The sequence below is a fragment of the Musa acuminata genome, chromosome BXJ3-6 (genome assembly GCF_036884655.1).
Source record: "Musa acuminata AAA Group cultivar baxijiao chromosome BXJ3-6, Cavendish_Baxijiao_AAA, whole genome shotgun sequence".
In the NCBI taxonomy this organism is placed as follows: Eukaryota; Viridiplantae; Streptophyta; class Magnoliopsida; order Zingiberales; family Musaceae; genus Musa; species Musa acuminata.
The window spans coordinates 18,136,826-18,164,237 of NC_088354.1; the positions used below are offsets into that span (position 1 = coordinate 18,136,826).

The 27,412-nt window shown below is 43.0% G+C and overlaps 1 protein-coding gene across 1 annotated transcript in view; it reads right to left on the reverse strand.

Annotated features, from left to right (window-relative positions):
- Positions 1–27,412, reverse strand: part of LOC135639453 (ubiquitin carboxyl-terminal hydrolase 5-like) — a 37,944-nt gene that overhangs the window by 856 nt on the left and 9,676 nt on the right. The window contains exons 7-12 of the mRNA XM_065153207.1: positions 24,048–24,188; positions 23,798–23,968; positions 3,503–3,760; positions 3,267–3,412; positions 894–1,445; positions 108–378 (exon numbers count right to left, since the gene is read on the reverse strand). Of these exons, the coding sequence (XP_065009279.1) occupies positions 108–378; positions 894–1,445; positions 3,267–3,412; positions 3,503–3,760; positions 23,798–23,968; positions 24,048–24,188 (1,539 nt within the window). The remainder of the gene's footprint in view (positions 1–107; positions 379–893; positions 1,446–3,266; positions 3,413–3,502; positions 3,761–23,797; positions 23,969–24,047; positions 24,189–27,412) is intronic.

Consider the following 27,412-nt stretch of genomic DNA (forward strand, 5'->3'; position numbering starts at 1 on the left):
AGCCTATTGTTGTATCCATACCTTCTTTTTGTATTAACAGATCAAATGGTGAATTCTGTAACAAGAAAAATTAATTACTAAAATATTTCCAAAAATTTAAAACTCACCTTGATGTGTGCAGTATAATGCCCACTTGCCATGCTACCATAGTGGTTACTCAAGGCATAAAGCTCATAAATCTGGCGCGAACCTTTCTTGTGTGCCACATAATTTGTCAAATCCAAGTCATGAATCGGGAAATTGACAAAAGTTTCTAGTTTATGCTTTGTTGACCGGCTGAAGGAGAATCTTTTCAGATGAATAACCAGAACCTCAGGAAGCCTCCAGAGGTCCAACTTTTTGCTAGCTTGTCTTTGCTCCTTGCACCTTGGGCAGTACCTAAAGGATAATCATGTTCCACAAGTTAATGAGATCGGAAGCAACAAAATATGTCAAGAAAAAGAAAAAACAACACAAACTGCATGAAGGATAGCATAGGTTTTCACAGAGAAAGGAAGCATATGCTTGTGTTTGCGTCAATTGATGAACCAAACTATCCCAAAATATTTAGTGAACAAGAACTGCAGAAGGTTCTGGCATTCATAGAGTATGAAAATAAAAAATATAAATGGAAAACATAAAGTTTATGGCTGAATTAAAAAAGGATGCATTTTTTTCACTTACACAAGGACAATATGGAAAATTGCTAACAGTTCCTGTTCATCTTTCCGGATAGCACTAAGGTTCCATTTACATACCACTAGGCTAAATGTCTGATATTTTCTATAAAGCATCTGCTATAACCCTATGAAGCTAAATATTATCTCATCCACTTATGAGGCAAAGCCTTGGAAACTTTTAACTAAAACAGCAAAGACATTTACTGAACCCATCAACAAGAAATTGACACCCACCACATATCTTCAGGAACTAGTGGTTCCTCTCTCAAGAAAGCATCCAGACATGTATATAGTGAGAGAGGTTCATTACGAGTCCTCTTTGGTGCAGGTGCATACTTGAACACTTCTGGATGATTCTCAAAGTGATGTGTATCATACTTCTTAAGATCCTTTTTTGACCAGTTAATAAACAGCAGGAGTGATGTTGATGACCCAGGCACCACGATAGGTTTTTCTTCTGATGGCAAATCAACTGGTGTATCATGCTCATCAACCAATTGAAGATGCATTTTATAGGTTGATTCTGCTTTAGAGTGATATTCTTGATCCTTCAACTGATCATCAGAATCTAAGCAAGCTTCATGGGTACCGTGTGCTGCTGCATTTACGCTGGAATCTGACTTGCTAATAGACTGTATATCCTCATTTCCCAGCATAGGAGCAAGAATTCTCTGAAGTATATCTTGTATAGCAGAACCTGTGGCAAGTATATCGCGCGATATTAATGCAAGCAAAGGTATACCATAGGATTCCCAGGCCACTGAGCTGCTGATGCTGCCAGGTCCTCTGAAAGATTTAATAAACATGGTATAGTTAAGGATACAACAAAGTCCATGAGGGTATTATGACAAAAGGCTGACAGTAAATGGAAACAACCGAAAAGGAGAAAACCCAAGGCTCATAATTTTGCAAAATATAAATGAATATAAATAGCACGGATTGACATGAGCTTTTGTTTTAGAAAATGTGAGCCTCAAGTTTGGATTCTACAATAAATTATAATTGAACAATAATTTCATATGCATAAAATCAATAAGAGGTACACCAGAATTTTTAATATGTAACTTGATATATTGATACTATGCTGATTTGATTGAAGCATCTCCCAACCTAAATCCCTGTGGATTGGTGACGAAGTTGGACTCAACTCAACTTGAAAATGTTTTCATTTTAATCTACTTTTTTTTTCTTATCTTTAAGATAATTTTAGTACTTAACGTGGGATTTTTGTGAAAATCATAAATTATCACATTTCTGAGATTATTCAAGGAATACCAAGGAAGCCAATGAAAAAAAAAAAGGTTGAAAAGAAACCCACAATTTGGGATTACAAAGATTGATCGACAATTCTAACTCTACAAATAAGTTAAATCATATATAACAAAGAAAGCCAATTAACTATAACAAAGGAAGCCAATTAATTAGTTGCCAAAACAAATTTGAAAGTTTTATCTTCCTCAAAGAAAGAACAACTGATTGGCTTACCCTGATGTAATTCTTTTAACAGTATTTTTCTATTTTTTTATTTTTATTTTATCATACTTAAGGGTCTGAGCTGATGAGAATTTTCTCCCAATACATGTAGGTGTGAGCCCACAATCTTTTCCCCTAAGCGAATTCAAAGGAATTGGAATGAGTCCAAAACAAGGTTTGCCATATCACGCCAAGCGGCAGTGCAGATCCTGGTCTGGACAGGTACATACTGGCATACCATATGTCGGTAAGCCGGTATGTACCAACAATCTAACCACTTATTATCTTCTTCTCTCTTCCCCAATTATCTAACCACTTATATTCCATAATTGGACAAGCTATGAAGTCCCAAGAATCCTTGCTGTCCTAGGCTTCTCTTTGATCGCACACATTCACCAAAACCGTAACAGTTAAAAACTTGGATGTCGTTGGAGCTACCAGGTATTGAATCAACCTCATAATCAAGTAAAAATAGCCACAAAGAGTAGCCTCAATGTTGTTTTCTCCCTCAAGACTAATATTGAATTTGCACTCCATGTATTTTAAATGTTTTTAGTTACGACTACTATTTTTAGTGAATTGTGTGTTCTACCATATCTTCCCCTCTCTGTATTGTCATATTTTTCTCTTTCCATCAATTTTACTCCCAATACCTTAAGCTTTAACACCCTCAAGTGTCCTACATCATGAGCCATATATGTAAAGAAAATGTACCAATACAAGAAGTAATTACAAAATAATGATGATGTCCGAATTAAAGATAAATATTGTTCTTCACAAGTTTTGGCATCTTATTAGCTACAAGATGATATTAGGCTGAATATATCTTATAATTGTACCAGTCCTGTAAGTTATCAAAACTAAGATTGGTACTGAAAACCAGATAATTACATATTTCCCCCTGTAGTTACCTCTGTGTTGCATCTGGGTCCCTGGACTTTTAAAAGTCACATTTGGGTCTCAAAAGTTTCAAAAATGCTACAAGTTACCAAATTCTTCCATCGATGTTGTCTTTTTCTCTTTTTTCTTTTCACCATTTCTATTGCTGATCTCTTAAGTGTTAATGCCCTTTATGTTGTCCTACATCACAAGCCTTATATTTATAGAAAAAATACTGGTTTGGAGAGTACTTACACTTCATGACGATGTACAAATTGAAGAAAAATAGAGTTCTTCACAACTTTTGGGATCTTATAAGCTACAAGGTGATCATCATCTTTGATGGTTGATAGCAGGATTAAAGGATCTTCCAGAAATTGATGGATCATGTGTCCGTGTATCTGTGAAATTGTTTCAATAGAAATTATGAATTAGAAACTAGAGCTCACACTGGCCACTGCATTTCTGCCAAAAAGAAAATTTCCGCAAACCTCTGCAAGTAGTAGTTTCTCTCCATTCTTTAAGGAGCATGCATTGCTTAAAGCCTGGATCAAGTCCCTGCACCGACCCTGCTTCGGTACACTTACAGTACAAGTCGTTGGAAGAGCACTCCCGTCACTAGTGAAAACCACGACGGTCATAGTCCGTGAAGAAGCAGATTGTAAAGGCAACGAGAGGTACATAAATGGATCAAATGTCACAGACACTTTCCCACAAACAGGACAAACCAGAGTGGACTTGTATTGACCCTGTTAAATTTGCAATTATCAGCCAAAGAAAATGAATAATCTATCAACAGCAGATATCAAGCAACCAGCAGCAGAATTTAAAAAAAAAAATCACTAGCAAAATGCAAAGAAATGTTGGTTCCATCCAAACAATTCTTATGCATTGGCAAAGTTCTGGTATTCCTGCAGTAGAAATTACTATATTGAGATGGCTCACTTGTTCTGAACATATTTTAAGACTAAACTTTACCACCAAACACAAAATTGCAGTAAAAGTGTAGGGCCTGTAGGCTTCTTTGGATGCTACTAGAAAGTAAAACAAGACTGAAAAGTTACGATAGGCCCATGAGGTGATTATTTTAGCAAATGAAAACTTGCCGCCCCTCTTTAAGATTGTAGTAGAGATTCATACTTCCATAAGAAAGAGACTTATACCACTCCCTTCCCCTCGTATGATTCCAGGTCCAGATGCTTGGTCATTTATAGATCTAAACCAGTTGGATTTGATAACTGACCCAGCTTACAAAGGACAAGTTTTAACCTATGGCAAAATCTAAATTTTCGTACAAGGCATAGAGTTGACTTTTATTAATTTGACTTTACTCTTGGAGTACTCAAACGAGGAAGGGCATCCCTATTTTTCATTCACATAAATATCTGGAAAGTAAAATAAGAATATGAAGTGCATACTGTTAATCACTGAATTGTATCACATGATGCTAGCTTGTATCAACTCACAAGATACCAGCTTGCATCAAGCCCTCATGATTTGACATAGATCAACAACATAGTAATCTTAGTTTACCAGTGTTAGGCTCTATTTCTGATAATAACTTCAGACTCATTTATTTATTCTCACTTCTTCAATGCATCCCCCTTTCCCATTTAATATCTGGTCAATTTGGCTAATGCAGAGTTGGTATTCGTCATCCGAAAATAGATCCTGGTTTACAGGCTTATCGAGGTAAAAGTTCCTTTCAGTGTATTAAAATCATTGATCAAACATGAAGTTTACATAAGGTTTTCAAGATTTGTTTAGACATATGCTAATAACAAATTATGCACTGGAATAGGCTGAAACCATATCAAATTTTGTGTCTCGTGTTTCAGTGAAAAAAAGTTAACTAGTGTTTATTTTCTTTGTAGATTGTTTTCATTCAAGTTAACCAATATCCCATACACCATGAAGAATATAATGCAGTATCAGTAATTATATGCTAATACATGAGCTTCTCTGTGTCTTCACAATATCTTTACAAAATCAACTTAATATCAAATGAGGAATTATATGAACCTAGTCATTGCATGCATTGCATTAATTACTCACAATATGCCTGTCACATTTGTACTATTTGAAGAATTTCTGATGTGATCCAAAGTTGTAAAGTATTGCAATTAACAATTACACATAATATTGGTGAATGCTAACTGAACTCATATTTATGAGCAAGTATTAGGCCTTACCCTCCAATTTGGCATGATATAACTAGCGTATTCAAAAGAAAAACTAAAATGTGACAATCTACCTAAGAACAGAACTGATTTGGCAAAAGAAACATTAATCAAAAGACCCACAAAGAATTTAGGATGGAGTTAATGCATCAACATGGAATGAGGAAAAATTAGCTAAAATGACGTGTCTCTATGGCTATTAACTAGCAATATTACAATAAGCAGCACATTGCCACACCAGCGGCTTTTGGTGGTCCCTTTTTTTATAAAAAATAAAAAACTGAAACTCTAGTAAGTGCTTTCATAATTTTATACTCAAACATATCATTGACAACAAAACAATCCATAACCAAGAAAACTAAAATCAATCAGTAGTTCAAATCAATACAAAATAATCCTGATGTTAGTCCAAAGCAATGAATGTCATACCGCCCAAAATGGTACAAACAGGTGGTATGCCCAAACTAATACACGGACCACTCCCATTTTAGGCGAAACGGTCCAATTCAGGGAAAAATATAAAAGAAACCTAAAAGAACAATGGGGCTTGTCCAACTTAGTATTAAAAAGAAGAAAAGGAAAACACAATTAGTGAAGCCGCTGCCACCGCCACTGCCGTTCGAGGTCGCCGCTGCTGCCTTTCACCGATGTCTTTCGGTCGTACAATACACTCCCTCGCTTCTCCTCCGCTTCTTCATTCTTCTTCCTTCCTCCACTATTTCCTCTTCTTCCATTACTTTCTCCACCTGTTCCTCTACCACCTCCTTTAATTCCTGCCTCTTCCACCTTCCTCCTGTTCCACTGCATTCTCTTCTTTCTTCCTCTTCCTTATTCTTCTCCTTCTCCGCTGTGCTGGTACTGACCGATATATAATGGTCCAGCTAGTGATCGGTACAGGTCCGGTACACCATACTGTCACGAACGATCGTCGCGCACCCGCAACAACTTCGTTCAACGAACCGTTCGTTGCTTTTGCATGCTTATACAGAGATATGGCAGCATGTTTTGCCTTGGTTTTGTGTGTTTTTGCTTGGAAAATGTAAGCAACGACAGTTCGCAGCGCTGCAGTGCGATCGCTCACCACGCCGGGCCGAACTGCCCCAAAATGGCTCTGTTTTCACGTGCCATTGCTTGTTTTCTGCACATCGCAGCTGCACGCGAAATGTCAACCATCTCAACACCCTGGAACCCCCCGGGTGACACAGGGCTGGATGGGGCTTCGATATACAGTTGGGCGTTGAACAATCTTCACAAGTTCGCACGTTGACTTGACGGGAACTTGCCTTCGCGCCCGGCACCCTGTCACGGACTTAGCTGGAATTGCCTAAGTCGTGAGGCACCCTTGCGGCAAAGATGCGAACTTAGCTTGCGTTGCCTAAGTCGCGCCTCGCCCTTGCGATATGCGTCCGCAAAGATCAGCCCACTTGCAACCTCTCGCAGGTCCCGAAGGACCTGTAAAAGAGAAAGTTGATTAGTTCGAAGAACGAGCGACGGATAAGTCCCGATGTCTCGCGAAAAGGGAAAGTTTTACAAGCAATTCAGCAAGCACCTTGCATGCACAAGAGAAAAGAGGGAGAGGAGGAAAACAAGGACTTTAAAGGAAAACAAGTCCACAAACAGCTGCTCACCGGGTGCCGAGCGCGACAACAAGTTCCCGTCAAGGTAACGTGCGAACTTGCGAAAGATTGTACAACACCCGACACTATACTGAAGCCTCATCCCCCATGGTGCCACCCGGCTGGTTCCAGGGTGCTGAGATGGCTGACGTTTCGCGTGCAGCAACGGGCTGCAAAAAACAACCTGTGGCACGCGAAAACGGAGCTGTTTTGGGCTGTTTTGCTCGGTTCGGTGAGCGATCGCACTGTAGCGCTGCAACTTGTTCGAACTTACATTTTTACAAGCAAAAGGACATAAAATCAAGCCAAAACATGCCGCCACGCAGCTGTACATGTAAACACAAATGACAAACGGTTCGTTGAATAGAGTTATTGCGGGCGCGCGACGACCGTTCGTGACATTCTCCCCACTCAAACTGTCGACGCCCTCGTCGATGCTTGTTAGTAGTTGTTGATGATCGCTTCTTCATGTCGTAGGGTGTCTTCGGGCTCCCAGCTGGCTTCAGTTCGGGGAAACTTTCGTCACTTCACCAAGTACTCGGTCTGCTCAGCTCCAGTGGGTAGCTTTATCTTGCGGTCCGCTAAAATGATTTCAACTCGCTTCTCGTAGGGGGCTCTGGTGGGGGGTAACCGAGTTGGAACACTTCGGGAAGCATCTTGCGGATCCGAGTGGTAGGCTTTCAAGTTGCTGGCATGAAGAACATTGTAAATTTTGAACCACATCGGCAGCTGCAACTTGTAGGAGATGTTGCCCACCCTGCTGATAATTGGGAAGGGCCCTTTATACTTGCGCACCAATCCTTTGTGTACTTTGTTCCTAAATAATTGGAGTGATACTAGTTCATGAGGGTGCAGAACGTGGCCGGAGCGTTGGTTAAGCCAAAAGGCATCACCAAGAACTCAAACGCTCCATGCCTGGTCACACCAGTAGTCTTCGCTTCGTCGCCTTCAGCAATGTGCACCTGCCAATACCCCAACCGAAGGTCGAGTTTTGAGAAATACTTGGCTTTTGCCCAACTGGCCGAACAAGTCCGCGATAAGCGGGATGGGATACTTGTTCTTCACCGTCACTTTGTTGAGGGCTCGATAATCGACGTATAGTCGGAGGCTCCCATATTGTTTATTCTGGAAGAGAACTGGAGCTCCGAATGGTGCTTTAGAACTACGAATGAGACCACCGCTTAGCAGTTCACCTAACTGCTTTCTGAGCTCTGCTAACTCTGGAGGGGGCATGTGGTAGGGTGGTCTCGCTATAGGCTTCACTCCTGGCTCCAACTCGATGTGGTGACCCACGCCTTTGCATGGCGACAGAATCTTCGGCAACTTGGGTGGCATAACATCCGTGAACTCCTTCAGGACGTTCGCCACCACAGCAGGTTCATGAATGACCTTCTCGTCGAGTGGCTCTAGCTTCATAGCAGTCACGAATGTTAGTTCACATTTTCGTACCCCTTTCTTCAGTTGTTATGCCGATATATATTGGGGTTCCCTGGTTCCTTTCCGAGAGACGGGAACCACACAGGGGTCGTCACCTCCCATCACACATAGGGAGTTAAGGAACGGCATTGGCACCAACTTCACCGCGTATATAAATTCCATTCCAAGAATCACTTGGAAGTCATCCAATGGCACCACCATCATGTTTGTGCTCCCGCTCCATGTTCCGATCTTGATGGGAACTCCCTTTGGCAACCCGGAGATTCGTCTGGCCTCCGAGTTCACCGCCTTCATTCGACTTGGGCTCTTCTCCAAGATCAGCCCAAGTCGCTTTGCTTCTCGATCGGTAATAAAATTGTGGGTAACGCCCGTGTCCACCATTGCACGGGTCGTTTGGCCAATGAACTTAATATCTACGTACATCAGCTCGCCACTTCCTGTTTTTTGTAGCCTTGTCTTCATGTTCTCCCCCACTTGACCCCGCATAGCGTTCAACAAACGCATTGCTCCCATCCGGGGTCATTGCAACTCCTCATCGTCGCTACTGGATTCAGAACTACTCGAACTAAGAGCGACAGTCTTGCCCTTGTCCAATCGAGGGGGGGGGGTTTGGATGGAAGCTGTTAAAGCATTTAGTGCCTGCTTTTGTGGGCACTCCCTCACCATGTATGGCCCTCCGCACAAGAAGCATCCGCCAGGTTTCGGGGCCTTGCCTTTCGGGCTTGGCCCTTTGTGGGAACTCTTCTTCCTTTGTTCGCCTCTGAGCTCCTTCCCTCAAGAATATTTCGGAGGGCAATTGCTTGAAGATTGTTTCCTTTTTCCCGGGTCTTCGGAGAAAACAAAGTAGGTGAGCCTTTCTGCGGCAGCAATTGCCCCGATCACGTCGGCGACATTCCTTCGATCTAGTTCTTGTTGAGCCCATGGCTTCAAACCATCGAGGAAGCTGAACAGCTTATCCTTCTCATACATGTCCTCTATATCCAGCATTAGCGCAGAAAATTGCTTCACGTGGTCTCAAATGAAAGTATTTTGGCGGAGTTGTCTCAACTTCCTTCTTGCGACGAACTCTGTGTTCTCCGGCAGGAACTGAGTTATCAACTCCCGCTTCAAGTTCTCCCATGTGTCAACTCAACACCGACCTTGTTGGATCTCCTCCCATCGGGTTCGCCACCAAAGTTTTGCATCTCCGTTCAGATACATGGTTGCTATAGAAACTTTGGTTTCTTCATAATCAGGCCTCGTAGCTCGAAAGTATTGTTCCATGTCAAACAGGAAATTCTCGAGCTCTTTGGCATCTCTGGCCCCTCCATAACCATGAGGCTCGGGTGCCCTCAAGTTTTATAGCAGTGCAATGCGGGTGTTGCTTCCTCCCGCATTTAGTGCTCTTGTGAGCATGGTCACCCTTGAAGTGAGTTCCACCACAACTTCCTACAGGTGTTGCACAGAGTCTTTGGTGTCATCTGACGATCGGTCGACTAGGGCCTCAACCTTGTCGATCCTGGACTCCGCTTTTTCTTGCGAGCTTTCTACCCCAACAAGCCTTCGTTGGCCATGGTAGAGTTCCTTCAAGCTTGCTTCAAGAACATCCAAGCAGGTTTCCGCCGTTGTGAGTCTCTCCTTATAATTGTTTTTTCCAGTTGGCGCTCCAGATTGCGCCTCCTCTGCTCGCGGAGAGCAACAACTTCTCGCTCATCATGTTCACCGTCGCGCTCCTCCTGAGCGGCTCCAACAAAATGAGAGCGAGTGTGCACTTGCAGCCCACCTGCGGCTACTTGGGGTAAGGGTCCGGCTTGCCCCGTCTTGCTTGATTCGCCACGATGCTTTGCCATGGCGAAGTTGCGAAGTTCCTTCACTGCTCACTCGAAGTGCTTGCCCACTCTGATACCACACTGTCACGGACTTAGCTGGAATTGCCTAAGTCGTGAGGCACCCTTGCGGCAAAGACGTGAACTTAGCTTGCGTTGCCTAAATCGCGCCTCGCCCTTGCGATATGCATCCACAAAGATCAGCCCACTTGCAATCTCTCGCAGGTCCCGAAGGACCTGTAAAAGAGAAAGTTGATTAGTTCGAAGAACGAGCGATGGACAAGTCCCGACGTCTCGCGAAAAGGGGAAGCTTTACAAGCAATTCAACGAGAACCTTGCGTGAACAAGAGAAAAGAGGGAGAGGAGGAAAATAAGGACTTTAGAAGGTTGAACGAACAGCTGCAAGTCCACAAACAGCTGCTCACCGGGTGCCGGGCGCGACAACAAGTTCCCATCAAGGTAACGTGCGAACTTGTGAAAGATTGTACAACGCCCGACACTATACCGAAGCCCCATCCCCCATGGTACCACCCGGGTGGTTCTAGGGTGTTGAGATGGCTGACGTTTCGCATGCAACAGCGGGCTGCAGAAAACAGCTCGTGGCACGTGAAAACGAAGCTGTTTTGGGCTGTTTTGCTCGGTTCGGTGAGCGGTCGCACTTTAGCACTGCAACTTGTTCGAACTTACATTTTTACAAGTAAAAGGACATAAAACCAAGCTAAAACATGCTGCCACGCAGCTATACATGTAAACACAAACGACGAACGGTTCGTTGAACAGAGTTGTTGCGGGCGCGCGACGACCGTTCGAACTCGGTGAGCTATTGTTTGTGGACTTGCAACTGTTCGTTCTACCTTCTAAAGTCCTTGTTTTCTTCTTCCTCTCTTTTCTCTCTTGCACTCAAGGTGCTCGCTGAATTGCTTGTAAAGCTTCCCTCTTCGCGAGACGTCGGGACTTATCCGTCGCTCGTTTTCAATCAAATCAACTTTCTGTTTTACAGGTCCTTCGGGACCTGTACGAGGTTGCAACTAGGCTGAACCTTTGCGAACGCATATGTCGCAAGGGCGGCTCATGACTTAGGCAATCGCAGTTAAGTCCGAGGAGTTGGCGCAAGGGTGCTTCACGACTTAGACAACTTCAGCAAAGTTCGTGACTTTGTCGCTAGGGTGCCTCACGACTTAGGCAATTCCAGCTAAATCCGTGACATTGTGGTATCAAAGCGGGCAAGCAATTTGAGCAAGCAACAAAGAAACTTCGCAATCTCGCCATGGCAAAGCATCGTGGTGAATCGAACAAGGCAGGGCAAGCCGGACCATTGCCCCAAGCAACTGTAGGTGGGCTGCAAGTGCAAACTTGCTCTTATGTTGGTGGAGCCGCTCTGGAGGTTCGTGGCAGCGATTATGATGAGCGAGAAGTTGGCTACTCTCCACGAGCGAAGGAGGCGCAATCTGAAGCGCCAACTGGGAAAAAGAGTCACAAGGAGAGACTCACGGCGGCGGAAACCCGCCTAGATGTTCTTGAAGCGAGCTTGGAGGAACTCTACCAAGGCCAACGAAGGCTTTTTGGGGTAGAGAGCATACAAGAAGAAGCTGAATCCCGAATCGACAAGGTTAAGGCCCTAGTCGATCGACTGACGAACGATACCAAAGACTCCGTGCAACATTTGCACGAAGTCGTGGCAAAACCCGCCAGAGTGACAACGCTCATAAGAGCACTAAATGCGGGAGGGAGCAACACCCGCATTGCGCCGCCACAAAACTTGAGGGCACCTAAGCCTCATTGTTATGGAGGTGCTAAGGACGCAAAGGAGCTCGAGAATTTATTGTTTGACATGGAACAGTACTTTCGAGCTACAAGGCCCGATTCTGAAGATACCAAAGTTTCAATACCAACCATGTATTTGAATGGGGATGTAAAACTTTGGTGATGAACCCGTTGTATCACGGACAAACTTCTAAACAGGATGTTTGATTTAATGCTTATGTATGTGTTAGAACCCTTACAGATTCTAAACTTGGGGTTGATCTCTTTAGGGGATCGACCTCCTTGGAACTCTATAGGGGTTCCTCCCTCCAAGTTGCTGCTCAAAGGCTACAGAAAAGATTCATCTATTGCTTAAGAAAAGAGAAGGAATACATGGCTATTTATAGGGCTTCTAAACCCTAACTCCTAATAGGACTCCAACTTAAGACTCTTACTTCTAACCAACTCCTAATATGACTCCTACTCAAGACTTTTATTCCCTTACAACTCCTAATTCTTCTCTAAGAAAAAACCTCCTAACCCTAGCCAGCCTCTTCATCTCTTTAATAGGGGTCGGCTTAGGTAGGTTTTACATGAATGTCCCTCTCAATTAGGACTCTTCTAGCTAGAGTCCTAACAGACCCGCCCTCTTCAAATTAGCCTTGTCCTCAAGGCTGAGATTCCATGAACTCAGGGAACCGGGTCTTCAGCTCCTCATATGGTTCCCATGTGGCGTCTTCAAGTGGTAAATTATTCCAATGCACTAGTACTTTAGTAGAGGGACGTCGGCGACGCATCACGATCCTGCGATCGAGGATGGCTTGTGGTTGAGCATGAATAACTCCATCCTCAGTGGTGTTGGGCAGTTGGATCTGGGGTGACTCGTGTTCTCCCAATTTGGGCTTCAGGCATGACACGTGGAAGACATGATGAATTTTGGCATGCTCAGGTAATTTAAGTCTATACGCCACTGCTCCAATACGCTCTGTGATCTGATAGGGCCCAAAAAATTGTGGAGATAGCTTCATGGAGGCTCGAGTGTTGATGGAGAGTTGCTTGTATGGTTGTAGGCGAAGATAAACCCAATCTCCTACTGAAAATTCTCTTTCGCTTCGTCGTGTGTCGGCTTACTGCTTCATTCTGGCTTGAGCTGTAGAGAGATTATCTTTTAACAGTTGTAGGAGTTTGTCCCTATCAATCAATTCTTGTTCAACTTGATCTACCTTGGCCGAGCCAATTACATACTTTGGAATCACAGGGGCAGGTCGACCATACAATGCTTCATAAGAGGCACATTTTGTAGATGAATGATATGTAGTATTATACCACCATTCGGCCCAGGGAAGCCATTTTGCCCACTCTTTTGGTCGGTCGCTAGCGAAACACCGAAGGTACGTCTCTAAACACCTGTTTACCACCTCTGTTTGGCCGTCAGTTTGTGGATGATACGCTGTGTTCATCTTGAGTTTGGTGCCTTGTAACTGGAATAACTCGGTCCAAAATTTACTAGTGAAGATCCTATCACGATCACTTACAATGGACCTTGGCATCCCGTGCAGTTTAACAATATTTTCTATGAAAACTTGGGCAATACTAGCAGCAGTGTAGGGACTTCTCACAGCACAAAAATGAGCATATTTCGTAAGTCGATCAACCACCACGAGAATTGTGCTTTTACCTTTGGCAGGTGGCAGCCCTTCAATGAAGTCCATGGAGATGTCAGTCCACACCGAGTCCGGTATAGGTAGTGGTTGTAGTTTCCCTGGATTTGCCACAGTTTCACCCTTGTGCTGTTGACATACATCACATTGTGCCACATATTCAGCAATAATTTTTTTCATCTCTCTCCAATAAAAATTTTGCTTCACTCTTTTGTAGGTTCTTAGGAATCCAGAGTGCCCTACTGAAGATATGGAGTGAATTTCATGCAGGATGATTGTGATACAAGGGGAGTCAGGTATAAGCACAATACGACCTTTGTAGCGTAGATCCCTCGAATCCCAAGTGTAGTGGGCTATTGCACTTGGATCCTCCTCCAATTTTTTTATAATGTTGCTGATCTCTGGATCCTTCTTCCATTCTTCCCTAATGTCCACGAGGAGACTAGTGGTAGGAAGGGAGATGGCTGAAACCTTAGCTTGCTCAGGTAGCCGTGAGAGTGCATCTGCAACAACGTTTTCTTTCCCCTTTTTGTAAATAATTTCATAATCAAATCCAAGAAGTTTGGTTACCCATTTTTGTTGCTCAGGGGATGATATCTTTTGCTCCAAAAAATACTTGAGACTTTTATGGTCGGTTTTAATTTGAAATCACCGACCGATCAGATAGGGTCTCCACCTCATTACTGCATGTACAATGGCGAGCATCTCCTTATCATATACTGACATGTTTTGATGGGAGGGAGATAATGCCTTGCTAGTGTATGCGAGTAGTCGGCCATCTTGCATGAGAACGGCTCCAATTCCGACTCCAGATGCGTCGGTCTCAATGATGAAGGGTCGGCTGAAATTTGGTAGCGCTAGCACCGGCGTCGTTGTCATGGCTACCTTAAGTTTGTCGAAGGCAGCAGAGGCTTTGTCCGACCATTGGAAAGCATCTTTTTTCAGTAGAGAAGTGAGTGGTGCACTGATCTTTCCATAGTCCTTAACAAATTTTCGGTAGTAGCCTGTTAGTCCAAGGAACCCGCGTAGTAATTTCACGTTTGTAGGTTTCGGCCAACCTTGCATTGTCTTAATTTTTGTTGGGTCTACCGCCACTCCTTCTGATATTATGTGCCCAAGGTACTCTACTTTTTGCTGGAGAAAGCTACACTTTGGTTGCTTAACAAAAAGAGTATTCTCCCGAAGGATCGTCAGAACAATCCGTAAATGCTGAAAGTGAGTCTCAAGAGAAAGGTTGTAAATGAGAATATCATCGAAAAATACTAGCACAAATTTGCGAAGAAAGCTCCGAAAAATATCGTTCATGAGACTTTGAAAGGTTGAAGGAGCATTAGTGAGTCCAAAAGGCATTACCAAGAATTCATAATGACCATCATGTATGCGGAATGCAGTTTTTGGAATATCATCTTCACATACCCGAATTTGGTGGTAACCGGATCGGAGGTCCAACTTCGTGAAGACTCGAGCTCCTTTTAATTCATCAAGAAGTTCATCCACCACTGGTATTGGGTACTTGTCCTTGACGGTGATACCATTTAAAGCTCGGTAGTCGATGCACATCCGCCAAGTTCCGTCCTTCTTGCGTACAAGTAGCACAGGTGAGGAATAGGGGCTGCAACTTGGCCGAATCACCCCTGTTTCAAGCATCTCCTTTACGATCTTTTCAATTTCATCTTTTTGAAGGTGAGGATATTGGTACGGTCGAGTGTTCGCTGGTGGCTTGCCCGGAAGGATTGGAATTCGATGGTCATGTTGTCGAGAAGGAGGAAGACCGCATAGTTCAGCAAAAATGTCGGCAAATTTAGTAAGCAATTGGGCAAGATTTTGATCTTCAATTTCTATTTTCTTCCCCTTTGGTTGCTGCTGGAGGTGCATCAAAAAGCCACCATTTACCTTGTGTAAAACTTTCTCCATTTGTTGGGTCGAAACAGTGGTAACGTTGCTTCCGCGCTTCCCGCGTAGGATGATCTGTTTGCCCTTACAGTAGAATTTCATAATTAATTTAAAAAAGTTCCAAGAGACATCACCTAGTGTAGTCAGTCATTCTATACCAAGCACTGCCTCATAGTCATCAAGTGGTAGGAGGAAGAAATCGGTGATAATTTCTTGGTCTTGCAGTAATAGTTTCACCCGCGGGCATCTTTGGTCGCACTTTAGGATTCTGTCGTCGGCCACCTTTACATCGAACTTGCTGCAACCTTCAATATACAGTGTCATCCGAGCAGCAACCTTACTATTCAAGAAGTTATTAGTGCTGCCCGTGTCGATGAGAACAGTAATCGACTGTTGTTTGAGAAGGCCTTCAACTTTCATCGTTTACGGGTTTGAGTAGCCGGTTAGTGCGTGTACCGTAATGTCAGTCGGTTGTGGCTCTTCTTCCATATCTTCTATTTCATATTCAAGGCTCTCTTCTGGATATTCAATGACCTCGTCTTCTACTGGTTCAATAATAAGAAGTCTCCCTTTTCTACAGCGATGCTCGTGGCTCCACAGCTCGTCGCAATGCCAACATAACCCCTTCGTAGATCGCTCTCAAAGTTCTTCTCTTGTTAACCTTTTCGGTGCAGGGACTCGGTTGATAGTAGGGGGGGCAGAGGGCTTTAGTATTGTAGGTCGAGGAGTGATCCTAGTCCTCCGGGCTTCATGGTTCAATCGCTCCTCTTGAAGTCGTGCGAAAGAGATAGCTGCCATAAGCGTGTATAGTTGTCGCGCCTTAACTTCTCCCTGGATCTTCGGCTTTAAGCCCTCAATAAAGGTCCCCAATAGATGTTTTTCAGACCAATCACGAGTTTGATTAGATAACCTTTCAAACCTGGTTTGGTACTCCTGAATGGTGGAGGTTTGTCGTATCTTTGCTAGTTGTCCGTCAATGTTCTCGTAATAAGTTGGTCCGAAGCGGATCAGTAGTCCTTCTTTGAATTGTCGCCATGAAAGGACTCCATAAGTGTGTTCAAACCAGTCAAACCATTGTATCGCATCCCCTTCAAGATGTATAACTGCAATTTCCACCATGGATGCATCCGCAGTTTTATGGTACCGAAAATATCGCTCCGCGCGCGAGATCCAACCAATTGGGTCTCCTTCTTCCCATCTAGGGAAGTCCACTCTCATGCGCGAATAGTTGGGGTCGTTCATAGAGCCTCCCCTCTCTTGGAAGTCATCTCTTTGGGCATGATGTGATTGGTTAGAGCTCTCTCCTTGATGTGATTTCTTCGGGCTTGGTGGTCGGCCCAAACTGAATTCGGTAAGGAGAGTCTGAATCTTATCCTCCATTCGTGCCTCGAAGGCTTTAAATTTAGTATTGATTGCCTCCTCAGATGCCATAGTATATGACTCCAAATCTGTGATGTTAAGATCTCTCTTTTGTTGACGGGTTAAAAGCATGTATAGGTTGAGAGAAGTAATGGTTGAAAGGGTTGGTCGATTGGTAGATGTAGGCTGCGGTTTAGGTTTGTTTCGTGGCTTTTTGGGTGCAGTTTGAGGGTGTGGTTTGGTGGAGTTTTAGGGCTATGGATGAAAGTTTTCGATCTGTGGTGGATGGCAGCAAAAGTTTGATAGAAATCAGTGAAAGTTTGCTGCAGAATTGTGTTGTCTTGTAAGAGCAGAATTGTCGTCGAAGAAACAACGGTTTCTCGACGAAATCTCCACCAAAAATTTGACAGATTTGAGGAGGGAATTGACAGTAATATCTTAGTTTATATGACAGAGAAAATATAGTATCAAGATCAAACAAACAGTGCTATGCGACTGAAATTCTGCAATGTATCTTTCGTTGTACAGATGAAAACTTTATGACGAAAAGTTTATGTAGCAATATAGGAACAATTTTTTTTTTTTTTTGGATTTTCGGATAGGGATAACTAAATTGCAGCAGCAGTAAGGTAAGAAACCAGAACCTATTGCAATTCACGGGATGATCCGCGGTGGTGGAGATGATGGCAGAATTTGGCGACGATCTTTTAAGCAATTGTGGGAATTGCTTTGGGCTGCTGTGGAGGGCTGATGGATGGCTATGGAAGGGCAGCGAGATGCCAAGAACGCTGCTCTGATACCAGGTGTTAGAACCCTTGCAGATTCTAAACTTGGGGTTGATCTCTTTAGGGGATCGGCCTCCTTGGAACTCTATAGGGGTTCCTCCCTCCAAGTTGCTGCTCAAAGGCTGCAGAAAAGATTCATCTATTGCTTAAGAAAAGAGGAGGAATATATGGCTATTTATAGGGCTTCTAAACCCTAACTCCTAATAGGACTCCAACTTAAGACTCTTACTTCTAACCAACTCCTAATAGGACTCCTACTCAAGACTCCTATTCCCTTACAACTCCTAATTCTTCTCTAAGAAAAAACCTCCTAACCCTAGCCAGCCTCTTCATCTCTTTAATAGGGGTCGGCTTAGGTAGGTTTTACATGAATGTCCCTCTCAATTAGGACTCTTCTAGCTAGAGTCCTAACAGTATGTCCGTGTCTTTTGGTATGTTCATGCTTTGCACAGCATGTAGAGGGATGGCTAAAGGCTTAATAGTCCCATTTTAGTTGGGTTTGGTGGCCGCTTTAGGCTTGTAAATAAAGGTTGTGTCATGTGGACACTTGTGAGAGATTTTCGGTCTATAGTGGATCATTTTGACCCTTTGTTGTGCAACCTTTCAGAGCTTGCAAAGTCTGTTTGTAATTTACATTGTCTATGAAGTGTTTCCTGGAATGTTTGCTTGTGGATCCCGAGTAAAGCGCTTTCTCTAACTCGTTTTCTCTTTTGTAGATCCTAAGGGACCATGGGAGGTTTCGGGGAGGCTGACCTTTGCGGACGGACACGCAAGGGTGCCGCACGACTTAGGCAAAACCAGCTAAGCCCGTGACAGTTGGGAGGAGATCCAACAAAGTCAGTGTCGAGTGGACATATGAGAGGACTTGAAGCGGGAGTTGAGAACTTAATTCCTACCCGAGAACATAGAGTTCGTCGCAAGGAGGAAGCTGAGACAACTCCGCCAAAATACTTCCATTCGAGACTACGTGAAGCAATTTTCTACACTAATGCTGGACATCCAGGACATGTCCGAGAAGGATAAGCTATTCAACTTCCTCGATGGTTTGAAGTCATAGGCTCAACAGGAACTGTATCGAAGGAATGTCATCGATGTGATCGGGGCAATTGTGGCGGCAGAAAGGTTCACCGACTTTGTTTCCTCAAAGGACTTAGGGAAAAGGAAACAATCCTCAAGAAATCGCCCTCCAAAATATTCTCCAAGGAAGGAGCTCGGAGGCAAGCAAAGAAGGAAGAGTTCCCACAAAGGGTCGAGCTCAAAAGGCAAGACCCCAAACCTGGTGGATGCTTCTTATGCGGAGGACCGCACATGGTGAGGGAGTGCCCACAGAAACAAGCACTCAATGCATTAATAGCTTCAATCCACGCCCCCAGATCAGACAAGGGCAAGGTCGTATCTCTTAGTTCGAGTAGTTCAAAATCCAACAGCGACGATGAGAAGTCGCAAGGACCCCAGATGGAAGCAATGAGTTTGTTAAATGCTTTGCGGGGTCAAGTGGGGGAGAACACGAAGACAAAGTCGCATAAAGCAGGGAGCAATGAGTTGATGTACGTGGACATCAAGCTCAATGGCCAAACAACCTATGCAATGGTGGACATGGGTGTTACCCACAACTTTATTGTCGATCGAGAAACAAAATGACTTGGACTGATTTTGGAGAAGAACCCAAGTCAGATGAAGGCGGTGAACTCGGAGAACAAGCGGATCTTCGGGTTGGCAAAGGGAGTCCCCATCAAGATCAGGACTTGGAGCGGGAGCACAAACATGATAGCGGTGCCACTGGACGACTTCCAAGTGATTCTCAGAATGGAGTTCATGCATGCGACGAAGTTGGTTGCAATGTCGTTCCTGAACTCCCTATGTCTGATGGGAGGCGATGACCCCTGTGTGGTTCCCGTCTCTCAGAGTGGAACCAAAGACCCCCAACAAATATCGACATTACAACTGAAGAAAGGGGTACAAAAAGGCGAATTAACATTCGTGGCTGCTATGAAGCTAGAGCCCCTCGACGGGAAAACCATTCATGAACCTACTGCGATGGCGAACATTCTGAAGGAGTTCACAGATGTTATGCCACCTGAGTTGCCGAAAACTCTACCACCACGCAGAGACGTGGATCATCATATCGAGCTGGAGCCAGGAGTGAAGCCTCCAACGAGACCACCCTACCGCATATCCCCTCCAAAGTTGGCAGAGCTCAGAAAGCAATTAGATGAACTGCTAAGCGATGGTCTCATCTGCAGTTCTAAAGCATCATTCGGAGCTCCAGTTCTTTTCTAAAAAAAATAAGATGGGAGCCTCTAACTATGCGTCGATTATCGAGTCCTCAACAAGGTGACGGTGAAGAACAAGTATCCCATCCCGCTCATCGTAGACTTGTTCGACCAATTGGGCAAAGCAAAGTATTTCTCCAAACTCGACCTCTAGTCAGGGTACTGGCATGTGCGCATTGCTGAAGGCCACGAAGCGAAGACTACCTGCGTGACCAAGTACGGACCGTTTAAGTTCTTAGTGATGCCTTTCGGCTTAACCAACGCTCCGACCACATTCTACACTCTTATGAACTAACTATTCAAGAAGTATTTGGATAAGTTTGTGGTCGTCTACTTGGACATATCGTCGTCTACAACCAAATGCTCGAGGAGCATGTCGAGCACCTTCGGACAATTTTCAAGGTTCTTAGGGAGAACACTTTATTCGGTAAAAATGGAGAAGTGCTACTTTGCTCAGACGGAGATCTTATTCTTAGGGCATCGAATTGGTGATGGTTCCATTCGAATAGACAAATCAAAGGTGCAAGCTGTTACGGAATGATGAACTCCAAAGAATGTGTCGGAGCTAAGATCCTTCCTTGGTTTCGTCAACTACTATCGACGCTTCATAGCTGGGTATTCGAAGCGCGCAACTCCACTGACGGAGTTGCTGAAGGAGCAGCCTTGGAGATGGTCTGACAAATATGAAGCGGCATTCCAAGATCTAAAGGCTGCTGTGTTGGAAGAACCGATGCTCAAATTGCCGGACTTTGAGGAGTCATTCGAAGTCCATACATATGCTTCAGACTTCACTATTGGGGGAGTACTCATGCAGGAGGGTCATTCGGTGGCCTACGAGAGCCGCAAACTCAACAAGACCGAGCGGCGGTATCCGGTGCACGAGAAGGAGATGACAACGATGGCCCACTGTCTACGAGTTTGGCGGCACTACCTTCTCATATCGCGATTTGTGCTGAGGATAGACAACATTGCTTTGAGCTATTTCCAAACTCAAAAGAAACCCTCCCCAAAGCAAGCACGATGGCAAGACTTCCTAGTTGAGTTTAATATGGCAATGGAGTACAAGCCTGGAAAAGCAAATGTTGTGGCCGATGCGTTGAGCCGGAAAGTGGAACGAGTAAATGTCATACAATTAGAGGCCAGAGGCCAAGCAAGTCGGTTGCACTCCAATTTCCTTTCCAAGATCAGGGATGGACTGTACAGTGATCCCCAAGCAGTAACCCTGAAGCAACTAATCAAAGAAGGCAAGGCATGACGATTTTGGGTCCAAGAGGGACTCGTCTACACCAAAGGGAATAGGTTTTATGTTCCTCGAGTGAACAATTTGAGGCGCGAACTCTTGAGAGAATGTCACGATTCCCTTTGGGCAAGACATCCGAGCATTCACCGAACATTGGTTCTTGTGGAAAGGGCCTTCTACTAGCCGAAGATGGGGACTGATGTGGAGGAATATATTCGAACAAGCCTTACTTGCTAACAAGACAAGGTGGAGCAACGAAAGCCAGTAGGACTTTTGGAGTCGTTGCCCGTACCAGAAAGGCCATGGGTGAGCATTTCCTTGGACTTCATATCAAGCTTGCCAACAGTAAGGGGGACTCGGATCGATACTTATGGTGGTCGATCGATTTTCAAAGTATGCGACTTCCATTGTTGCATCCCGACACTGTTCAGCATAGGAGGCGGCCAAGCTAATAATGAGGAATGTGGTGAAGTATTGGTGAGTCCTGCACAATATCATCAGTGATCAAGACGCTCGGTTCCTGGGACAGTTCTGGACCGAGCTATTCAAATTATTGGGGTCTAAGTTATACTTCTCCACAAGCCTCCACACCCAGACGGATGGCCAAACCGAAAGGATAAACTCGCTCCTTGAGCAATATCTTCGGCACTACGTGAGTGCCAACCAACGAGATTGGGTGAAGCTGTTGGACATAGCCTAATTCTCCTATAACTTGCAGCAGAGCTCTGCGTCCAACAAGAGCCCCTTCGAGATCTTTACAGGATAACAGTCGTCGACTCCTCACACCTTGGCTATCGGGTAAACTGGGAGTAGTCCATTAGCATATCACTTTGCAAAAGAGTGGCACCAAAATGCAGATATTGCGCGGGCTTACTTGGAGAAGGCAACCAAAAAGATGAAGAAATGGGCAGAGTTAGGAAAGCGACCACAAGAGTTCAAAGTCGGTGATTTGGTGTTAGTGAAGCTCCAACCAGCATCACTTCAATTCTTTAGGTACAAAGTACACAAAGGATTAGTGCGCAAGTATGAAGGGCCCTTTCCCAATTATCAATAGGGTGGGCAATGTCTCCTACAAGTTGCAGCTATCAGCGTGGCCTAAAATTCATAATGTTTTTCACGCCAGCAACTTGAAAACCTACCACTCAGATCCGTAAGATGCTTCCCGAAGTGTTCCAACTCGGCTACACCCCATCAAAGCCTCCTACGAGAAGCGAGTTGAAACCATTTTAGCGGATCGCAACATAAAACTATCCAATGGAGCTGAGCAGACTGAGTACTTGGTGAAGTGCCGAAAGCTTCCCCGAACCGAAACTAGTTGGGAGCTCGAAGACGCCCTACAACATGAAGTAGTCATCAATAATTACCAACAAGCGTCGATGAGGGCATCGACAGTTTAAGTGGGGGAGAATGTCACAAACGGTCGTCGCGCACCCGCAACAACTTCGTTCAACGAACCGTTCGTCGCTTTTGCATGCTTGTACAGAGACATGGCAGTATGTTTTGCCTTGGTTTTGTGTGTTTTTGCTTAGAAAATATAAGCAACAACAGTTCGCAGCGCTGCAGTGCGATCGCTCACCAAGTCAGGCCGAACTGCCCCAAAATGGCTCCGTTTTCGCATGTCACGACTTGTTTTCTGCACACTACAGCTGCACGCGAAATGTCAGCCATCTCAGCACCCTAGAACCCCCTGGGTGGCACAGGGCTGGATGGGGCTTCAGTATACAGTCGGGCGTTGAACAATCTTCACAAGTTCGTACGTTAACTTGACGGGAACTTAACTTCGTACCAAACACCCGGTGAGTAGTTGTTTGTGGACTTGCAACTGTTCGTTTTACCTTCTAAAGTCATTGTTTTCTCCTTCCTCTCTTTTCTCTCTTGCACTCAAGGTGCTCACTGAATTGCTTGTAAAGCTTCCCTCTTCGCGAAACGTCGAGACTTGTCCGTCGCTCATTTTCAATCTAATCAACTTTCTGTTTTACAGGTCCTTCGGGACCTGTATGAGGCTGCAACTAGGTTGAACCTTTGCGGACGCATATGTCGCAAGAGCGCCTCATGACTTGAGCAATCCCAACTAAGTCCGAGGAGTTGGCGCAAGGGTGCTTCACGACTTAGGCAACTTCAGCTAAGTTCGTGACTTTGCCGCAAAGATACCTTACGACTTAGGCAATTCCAGCTAAGTCCATGACAATACGATAGTCCTTGGTCCAAAGTAAGATTTCATAAAAAACATAGTATTTTCAAAATACCACAGCTGTTTCTGGGTTAAGTAGAAGCTATCACACATTCTTTTTTGTTTTGTGGGTCAACTTTGTGGTCTAAAATGTCTGATGCTTGTTACAGTAAACCACAAGAGACCTAGCATGGAAGGGACCAGACAATGGCATCGCAGTCATGTGGGCTACCTTCACCATCAAAACCCGAAGAAAAAAAAGAACACTTAAATACCAATTTGCCAATTTCCATATGAAGAAATCAATTATGTAGTTGGTTTCTTTTATAATCTTGGGAACTTAATTTGTGGAAGAAATAATTAATAATACGAGAGATCATCAATGCTAAACTTGCTAAAAGTATGAACACTCCTAAGTCGTTCAGACATCAGAGATCAAGCATAAGAAACTAAAATGAAAGAAATGCAATTCATAAAGCTACATGGTGCCATCTGTTTATCATCAGTATACAAAATTAACAAAAAGAAACAGCAAGTGTCAGTCCAACACATAATAAATGTATCAAATCAGTGCAACACATAATAAATGTATCAAATTGTCCTTTGAATTCTTACAAAATCTACCTGGCATACATCAACAATGATAGAATCATTGCGAGCAATATGGTTTGCCCAATACTCATCAGCGACTTCTTCATCTGGTCGCCCATCTGTATCCTTGGATTTTATATAAGGTTTATGCTTCACACGATTCAGGTCCTCATGGAGTCCATCCAACAGGAATGCCAAAAGCTCCTGAATGGACAAGTACAAATTCTGCATCAAAGGATTATACAATTACTAAAGTGAATCAAAATAATCTAAGCAGTAAAACCTGAGAGTCATGTTGATTATTTCCACTGAATTGGGGTGCAAAGCGAGCAAGTTTTGTTTTAAATGGTCGAGGAGAAACAGGTGTACGCCCAGGAGCCCATAGCTTCCTTAGTAACTCTCCAAAAGCTAAAGCAAGCTCACCCTGCATGACTACCACTGTGATTTAGTAAATCCAACATTAAAGAGTAAAAGTCATTTCAGAACTCCAACATTTACAAAAATTTAAGAAAAATTGTGCACATAGAGTTAACTTTTTTTTTAATTTTCACATCATGAAGGCCAGTAGCAAATAAATAATATTTATAATATAAATGTGCATAACTAGACACTTTATCAGAAAGTAGATGCCAAGCACATATCACAGTTATGCAGGTTATGCAAACTTACAAGATAAGAACACACATAGAGATCAGCACAAATTTTGGCCAGCCAATGGATACTAAACCACATAGCATGTCATGAAGCCTTGCACAAAATTTGAAAGGACATCAAGTGACAATGGCTTTCATAAACTGTTTGGAGATGAGGTTTAATGCAGATCAGAAAATTAAAACTTCAGAATATGGTAAATGGTCTGGAATTGTTATTTCGTTCAGATATTTGTGGCCATCTCATGACGAGCTTAACATAGATGCTGCATAAGAATATTCTTAAGCTATTAAGCAAGTCTATTGCCATAAAGTAGCAGAAAATTACTAAAAGTATTCAAACCCTTGTAATTGCAAACGAATATGAAACAAGACAAGGTTTTGGCAACAAAGCCATATGAAATGATAAAAATCGATCATATTGAAAAATATTACTGTTGTTAACATATCTATGCAAGAAAAAGTTGAGAAATGAGTTGTGTAAGAAAATTATTGCAGCGTCATATTTAACAAAATTAATATATAAGAAGAAACTTTGCCAACACCAGTGTATAACAGATTATAGAGCGTGGATTCCACCAGAATTTTCTTTAAATATCTATATAGAATATTAGATCAATTCAAAATGTTGGAAACGTAACATAGAATTAGATTTTTCTGCTATATACAACTATATGGGTATCAAGAACAAACCAACAGATTTTACAATGAACTTGAACTTACAATATATCTAAGAGTAGCATCTTTAAGAACCTTAAGCAACATGCAACAAGGAAAAAAAGCCATAATCTTCAGTATGTGTATGTCTAGAAACTTTGCATATCACCATATTGCTAAAGGGAGGCTAAGATGGTGGTGAGCAACTCTATCAGACCAGTTGCATCATAAGGTGCAATCCAAATAGACAGAAGTGACATGTTTATAGATTCATTAGCATCCATGTCATCGGACATGTTAGAGTAGATAATCAAAATGTGAAGTATCACATGCAGATGGCAAACAAAATCATAAATTCATAGCAAACCTTAAGGTGAACCAAGAGACCAAGGCCCCTTAGAGCCTTGACGCATGACCAGATACATGCTTTAGTGAAGTAAGGTGCATTTAGCATCAAAATTAATGAAAATAATCTTAAAGATGAAATAAATTCAGAAACACATGTTCAATTTAATAATATATAAGCAAACAAATAATAGTTGGCTGAATAAACCAAGCATCGTGCCAGTTGTAAATGCAAAACACATAAGGTGAAAAAAATATGTATGGGAAACACAATATAAAGGAGGAAGGAAACAATAGCATGGAGGAACATGGGTTTAAATAGGTGCCCCGGCGCTCGCCTACATGCTCGGGTGAGGCGAGCGAGGCCCGAGCACCTCAAGCATCGACCAGGCAATGCGCTTCAGTGAAGCGCCGCTTGGGTGCTTGCTTGAACCAAGGCGACGAGTGCCTTGAGCAAGCGCCCTGTTCAAACAAAGCAATCGAACCAGACTATTAAGTCCAGTTCAGTTGAACAGTAGCTAGTTGATTCAATTGAACCAACTAAGCTACATAATATTACTATACCTGCAAAACTCACCCCTCGCCAACCCCCCCCCCCCCCTCCTCATACGACCCCGAGCCATAAACTCTAGCGCAACTACTACCTCCGCCACCGACACATAGGACTAATGCTTCCTTTGTCGTTGACGGGCGAGTCCGACAACTTAGCTTTCATGTGTAGTTCCCTCCACCATTGCTACTTCCGCTCCTTCTATCATCGAGTGAGAGGACCACAGCTTCCTCTACCATCAACAGACACCTCTGAAGCTTCCTCCACCACTATCGTCGTCGTCCGAAAGTTTCTCCGTCACTACTGCCCTCTCCTTCCCCACTTTCCATTGTCAGTGACTCCTTTCTCCCTCTCTAACTACATAGATAACTCTTTTCTTCTGTTTAAAAATACAATTATCTAAACGATCCTAAAGATCCTAATGCAATTACTTGCAACTTTTATGATACGACTACTAGATGTAGTATTTTCCGTGCAAAAGCAACTTCAAGAATGCATCATCATACAAGAAATATCCACCAGATGTAAAGAAGAGTTGCTGGCTTATATAACTGAAAAAAAGATGTAAAGGAATGAATCTTATGAGATTTTACTCAGAGAATAATATTGAATATATTAGAGATGATGAAGAAGAAGATTATTCAAAAAAATATCAATCCAAGTGAGAAAAAAGTATATGACAGAAAAGGAAAAGAAGCTATGATTGTTAAGAAGGGTAAAAAGAGATCGATGGACTTATACATGTATCAAGAATCACAAAAGCAACAAGAACAAACAGGAGAAAAATAAAGACAAGTAAATATAAGAGATGCATGTTATAAGGAGATAAGGGGAAGAATAATTCAACATATTGCTCGCTTATTCTATCAGGCTAGCCTTCCCCTTAGTACTTGTCGTTTAGACAGTTTTAAATAAATGATTTAAGTTATTGAAAGATATGGTGAGGGATTAAAATCTCCAAGTTATTATAAGTTACAAGTTTCATTCTTAAAAAATAATTAGATTATACAAATGACTTATTAAAGGGCTATAAAGAATCATTGGTAAAGCATGATTGCTCTATTATGTCAAATGCTTGGACCGACAAGAGATATAGGAGTATAATTAATTTTATGCTTAACTGTTTTTTAAGAACCATGTTTTTGAAGTCAATAGATGCATCATCTTTTATGAAATCTGAAGAAAAGATATATGAGTTGCTTGATGAGTTTGTGGAAGAAATTGGTGAACAAAATATCATCCAAGTTATAACCGACAATGGAAACAATTATGTGTTAATTGATAAGATTTATCTTTTGAATTTTGTAATCTTTTAATTACTTTATATCTCCAATTTAAATGGAAGAACTATGGGACTTTTAAATCTTATCAATTTTGCTATCCTTTGTCTTAAGCAAATTACTTGAAGCGAAAATACAACACTTATATTGGACTCTATATGCAACA